We start from the raw sequence: 6,000 nt of genomic DNA, 5'->3' as shown, positions 1-6,000 counted from the left end.
TTGGACAGTATAGGGATGAGCATGAGTAGAAAGTCGTGTGCAGCGTGGCCGCGGTAGGGGGGGGAGGCATGCAGTTAGCAAGTTCAGAAGAGCAGTCACCGTGGAAATATCGATAGAAGATAGAAAGAGAGGCAACATAGCGGCGGAATTTAAGAGGTAGAAGACTATTAGTAGGAGGAGGAGAGCTGATGAGAGGAAGAGCCTTAGACTCCACTCTGTCCAGAAGAGCTGTGTGAGTGGAGCCTCCCCACACGTGAGATGCATGTGTGTGTGTGTGTGTGAATATGCAGGGTCTGAGCTACATTTCTCTCTCTCTCTCTCTCTCTCTCTCTCTCTCTCTCTCTCTCTCTCTCTCTCTCTCTCTCTCTCTCTCTCTCTCTCTCTCTCTCTCTCTCTCTCTCTCTCTCTCTCTCTCTCTCTCTCTCTCTCTCTTTGTGTGTGTGTGTGTGTGTGTGTGTGTATGTGTGTGTACTTATGCACACACTCGCGCGCGCTCACACACACACACACACACACACACACAGAGAGAGAGAGAGAGAGAGAGAGAGAGAGAGAGAGAGAGAGAGAGAGAGAGAGAGAGAGACTTGTCACTTGAGTTATCAAAACCACTCCGCTTCGGCCAGTCTAATGTTCATGTTCACATCATTTGTTATTATATTCCTCACCTAGCCTTGAGTTATTCAGAAGACATAAGAGGCTTGCTGATAGAGTTTTATCATAACGCATTCTTTCTTATATTGGAGCAGTAAGTAGCGGGCTTTTTTTTTTTTTCATTATTGTTTTTTTTTTATGCCCTTGAACTGTCTCCTTTGCTGTTTAAAAAAAAATCCTTGTGATAAGAGCTGCATCAATAAACGATTTTTTTCAACAATTATCTTTTTTTCTGGTGGTGGTTTTGTGTATTAATTGCTTTTAATAACTAAATATCATAAGCTTTTGATTGCTGTCTACTTCAGAACAACATTATTAGAGTAAATACCGAAAACATGTTATCTGTTTATCTGATGAAGCATTTTCCCATTATCTTCCTTCACTGCTATACGATTGCGTGAAGTGTGATTGTGACTGCAATGATTATATCTTCCCACTCGCACAGTAGCACAGTAGACGCTTTTCGGGACAGACACCCTGCATGATTCTCTTTGGCGAACAGGACCTGCCATCTGGGGAGCGAAGAAAACACTTTGGTAAGAGTTTTGTAAATGTAATAATAATAATAAATTCTCTTGACAGGAAAACTAGAGAGAAGCGAAAGGGAGATGCTCTAACTGATAGTGATAAGGCAAAATTTTATTGTACTCACTGTCACTGGACATCAATTTCGTTCCTTGTCACTGAACTCGGAAACGTCCTAAACTGTAAGTAAGCACCGCGAACCATGCAGGAAAGAAATGGTTGCCATGAAGTGGCTGCTCTGCAAGTATTCATGGCCAAAGGTGAGGTTTCTTTTTAATTTAGTCTTCTTGGCTCTAATATTTCTTGCTTATATTTCGTAGTGTTGCCAGTTTATATATTTATTAACTTAGTGTTTGGTTATTTTTTTGTATTCATTTGACCATTTACATTCTTCTTCGTGCTCATAGGGAACAGTTACAGCCTTACTTGTACCCATATCAAAATATTGGCTGATGTGTTAGAATGTAATGCCATGGGTACCGTATTCTTGTGGGCAACAGTTTAAGCGTACAGGTGCATTATCTTGCAGGGATAACTAATTAAAGTGTTAACTATTGCTGTCCAAGAGAACGGAGATTAATAGAATCGCTGTAATTACCGTCTAATGAACTGGTTCATCCGATTTAAACACCGCCATGCCCACACCTTCACGGCAGGAGGAGAAGGTGGAGAAGAAGTGGAGATCAACTTGACCCGCGGAATCTATTGTTTAAAAGAGTGGGAACAGAAAGAGGGAAGAGGCAGGTTGGACGAAAGAACGAAAAACTGCAAAGTCGGAAAGATCTCTGAGGAAGAACGCCGAAAGTACGGTGCATAAATTCTTGAAATGACACCACGGCGCTTTGCTTCTGAGGTCACTTATATTCCCCTCCGCCACACTGGCCTGTCTCATTGAGATGGAATGGGACAACGACATTGCTTGCTTTTTGCGGCCTCATTAAAGAGGCCAAACTTTGATATATTGAAAAAAAGCGATTTTGTAGAAAGACTTATCCATTGAGAAACAGTATTTCCTCTTGCTTTAGCTGTTTGCTCATGAACTCTGACGCGCCCGATCATGATATATTCAACTGCATGTAAGCAGTGAGAGATAACGCCCTGAATTGATACAACAGCGTTGAGGCTCACAAGTATATTGGAGGTCAAGTGAACCGTGTCATGAGGAATCCATTGGTACATCTGGCATCAAGCTTCTCACACCCTCCTCATACCATGCCCGTTGAAGCCGAGAAAGACTTTGGAGACGGGGGCTGAAGCACAGTGTGAAGGCTAAAGGTAGAGAAAGTTCAAAGTAAAGATAAAGGTAAAGTTGTGGGGAATATTCTTCACCTGCGAGTGGCTGCGGTGCTCATCTCCGTCGCATTGAGCTTGTGGTGGGTAAGAACCCATTACCCCGAGACACAATGCCAATGTAACATCCGAGTTAACCTCAGTTTGCCCCACACAGGTTTCCCTAAGTACCTGTTTATCGACCAGCCCGAAAGGGAGGATGAACAGCTGGGTGAGCTCCGGGATTCGAACCAAGACCCGCGGATTCGTAGCGAGGCACGATAATCACTGCACCACGGAAGCGTTATCCATTGTGAAGGGAGTGCTTCTTGTAACCTTACCCCTAAGCTCCAGCCCTTGACCCAACTATATCTGCAAGGGGGAGAATGAGTGTGTTGTTCCTATTGTTGTTGTTATTTAGAATTTTTTTCCTTCCGCGGAGGGACCATGGATGGGCCTTTGTGGGTGCCGGCACATGAAGAAGGTGCAGACCGACCAACTATCGGCTGATGCCGATCAAGTCGGTCTTTCGACGAGGACGTGTGTGTGTGTGTGTGTGTGTGTGTGTGTGTGTGTGTGTGTGTGTGTGTAGATATTTATTCGTTGTCCTTTTAAACTTTACTCCGTCATGCGGGGTGCTGCTGTTCTATCAGCCAAAACAACCAATCGCCGACCGAGCTTCTACACTTTAAAGTGACGACAGAATGATTACACCACTTGGCCTTGAAAGTGCTGAAAGCGCGCCGTGTAGCCGTATCGCGTAGACCTCCTTTAGGAGAGTCAGTCATGTGACTCGCACATTTCCTCTGTGATACAGAAAACGAGAGGGTTTATGGGTAACTTTTCCTGAAGTGAAATACTGTTTCTTGTGACCATGTATTATGTTTGAAAAATTTGATGCTAAGATTAGGTCATGACACTGACTTTTTTTCTTTTTTTAAGCTAAGATAAGGTTATGACACTGACTTTTTTTTTTTTTTTTGTGTGTGTGTGTGTGTGTGTGTGTGTGTGTGTGTGTGTGTGTGTGTGTGTGTGTGTGCATGGCGGGGGATGGGGGGTATCACTCACTCACCAAGTTGGTTGGGTTGGATCACACACTGGACTCGTCATTGCCCCCGAGAGAGCTTAGAGCTGTATATTGACGAATCTGTGGGCAAGATTGGGTCCTGAAACACCCCACTTCTCATTCCTCTAAGGTCATGGGTAGACAGTAACCGCTGCTTACAGCGGATGAAAACCTTTGCAGCCTGAGCAAGCCGCGAATCTCAGCCTGTCAGTTGTCGGTTGATTGATTTTGTTCCATTACACCATTGAGTGTGATCTGTTTCGTGTATGTCGTCATCAGCAGCAGCCTATATCAGTCCCTTGCAGGACATTGGCCTCTCCCGGAATTTTTCTTTTCCGTCTCTAAAAAATGAGCCACGTTAATTTTCATGTTAAACTTTACCCGTATAACTGCATTACGCCTATCGGTACGAGTGCGGTGTTTGGGCAGATGCAATTACGTCCAGTGGTGAAGTAAGAGACATTCCAAAGAAGGGTCACCACAGACAACAACGTCCACACCTAATGATACAATTTAGAAGCTGCTCACGACAAACTTAACATTTGTATGTCATAACGAAGGGAGCTCCTGCGTCTCGCAGATGCTTTGTCTGTGGCATGTCGCTGACAATGATACGAAGTACAGTACTATAGCTTCAATGCCTATGTTTATTTAATCCATCTTTCCGTATAATGAGTTTTAGCTCCATGTCACTTCTCTCGTTTTATTCTGCTAACAACATTTTTCTTTAATTATCTCTTCCTGCAGACGAGAAATGAAGCTCGTGGCAGTGATCGTCGCAAATGTAATGCTTTTGGGATTAACTACGACGATGCTTAGTTGCGGAGCGGCACAGGAGAATGACGTCCGCTTCCACTGGGACACAGATGGCCGGCCAATCGTGCGCACGCCCAAGGGGACTCTCAAGGGCTTGAAGGAGGAATCAGTAAATGGTCGCCCCTTCCTCTCCTTCTACGCCATCCCGTACGCAAAGCCTCCCCTGGCTGAACTGAGATTCCAGGTACGTAGAATGCCGTCACTATTCTTTTTATCTGCACTTGGTTAGCTTCGTCGATTTATTTGATAACTAATAGTATAGAGATGTGCAGATGAAGACTGGGAGCAGGAAAACATATGACAAATCTGCCTTCTCTCTCTCTCTCTCTCTCTCTCTCTCTCTCTCTCTCTCTCTCTCTCTCTCTCTCTCTCTCTCTCTCTCTCTCTCTCTCTCTCTCTCTCTCTCTCTCTCTCTCTCTCTCTCTCTCTCTCTCTCTCTCTCTCTCTCTCTCTCTCTCTCTCTCTCTCTCTCAAGCCATCAAGGTTGGTGACGCAGGTACCGTCACCGCCCCCAACATCTGAACAGCATCGAGTCACACCAGGCCACCGGGAATGTTAATGTTATCCTCCTAAAATTTTGGTTTATGTCGTATTATAATAATATAATAATAATATAATATAATAATATAATATAATAATATAATACATCTTGAAACACTGAGCGGAACCCTGTGATGAAATAAATCAAACATATGATACGTTTTATTTTTAATAAAAACAATGATTATTATAAAGTATTTTGTCATCCGATACGTGAAAATATTGATCACTCTTAACCTATACTATATATATATATATATATATATATATATATATATATATATATATATATATATATATATATATATATATATATATATATATATATATATATATATATATATATATGGTGTCGATTTAAAATATTGTTATCGTGGTTTCAGCAAGCACCATATTTCATGACATGACGACACACATGAAGACTAGTAATGTAATAGCATTTTATCATATCTAAATCTATTCGAAGCAATTAAAAACTGGAGCCTCATCTGTTTCTCTTCCCAATGTTATGCATCGTACATGCATTCCTTGTTGAATGGCCATCATGTTTCTCTACCAACATCTTGTTCTTTAAAACAGGATCCCGTTGAAGAGGAGGCGTGGACAGAGATGCGTGATGCATCCAGCCAGCCAGAGCCGTGTTCCCAGGTCTCCTTCAAGACCGCAAAGGCAGGCGCCGTAACGGAAGACGACGTAGTAGGCTCAGAGGACTGCCTCTACCTTAATGTGTTCACTCCGCAGGTTTGTATCCTCTTGCATGACTCTCAAAGGCGGGGTGTGACACGACAGGGGAGATGGATTTTCAGGCACATGAGATATCGGTGCTTGCATGTGACTCGTGTGTCTTCGCAGGTGGGTCAGGGCGAGGGGCTACCAGTGATGGTGTTCCTGCACGGGGGCGGCTACGTCGGCGGGGCTGCAAAAGAGCACGAGCCTCACGTGCTGCTCGATCACCAAGTGGTGCTGGTTGTGCCTCAGTTCAGGTTGGGAACGCTAGGTAAGTGCACTGAAGTATTTGATAAAGAAAATGATGGTACATACTTTCATCCAAAAGTTTTTGCTTAAGCAAAGATAAGTTACTGTTTTCCACTTTTACACGGCTGAATGAGTGGAGATACGAGATGAGGTACTTA

General features: G+C 43.5%; 1 protein-coding gene across 2 annotated transcripts in view; it reads left to right on the top strand.

Moving 5' to 3' along the window:
- The window catches only part of LOC126996404 (juvenile hormone esterase-like), a 30,024-nt gene that overhangs the window by 16,382 nt on the left and 7,642 nt on the right, over positions 1-6,000 (top strand). Inside the window, exons 1-4 of one of the 2 annotated variants that reach the window (XM_050856790.1) lie at positions 1,030-1,187; positions 4,259-4,511; positions 5,447-5,608; positions 5,720-5,864. In XM_050856790.1, the coding sequence (XP_050712747.1) occupies positions 4,266-4,511; positions 5,447-5,608; positions 5,720-5,864 (553 nt within the window). In that variant the 5' untranslated portion in view covers positions 1,030-1,187; positions 4,259-4,265. Of the gene's footprint in view, positions 1-1,029; positions 1,188-4,258; positions 4,512-5,446; positions 5,609-5,719; positions 5,865-6,000 lie in introns of those variants that run through there. The other variant, XM_050856791.1, reaches the window with a different exon arrangement.

This window comes from Eriocheir sinensis, chromosome 10 (assembly GCF_024679095.1).
Source record: "Eriocheir sinensis breed Jianghai 21 chromosome 10, ASM2467909v1, whole genome shotgun sequence".
Lineage (NCBI taxonomy): Eukaryota > Metazoa > Arthropoda > Malacostraca > Decapoda > Varunidae > Eriocheir > Eriocheir sinensis.
This window is presented reverse-complemented; position numbering and strand designations above follow the sequence as displayed.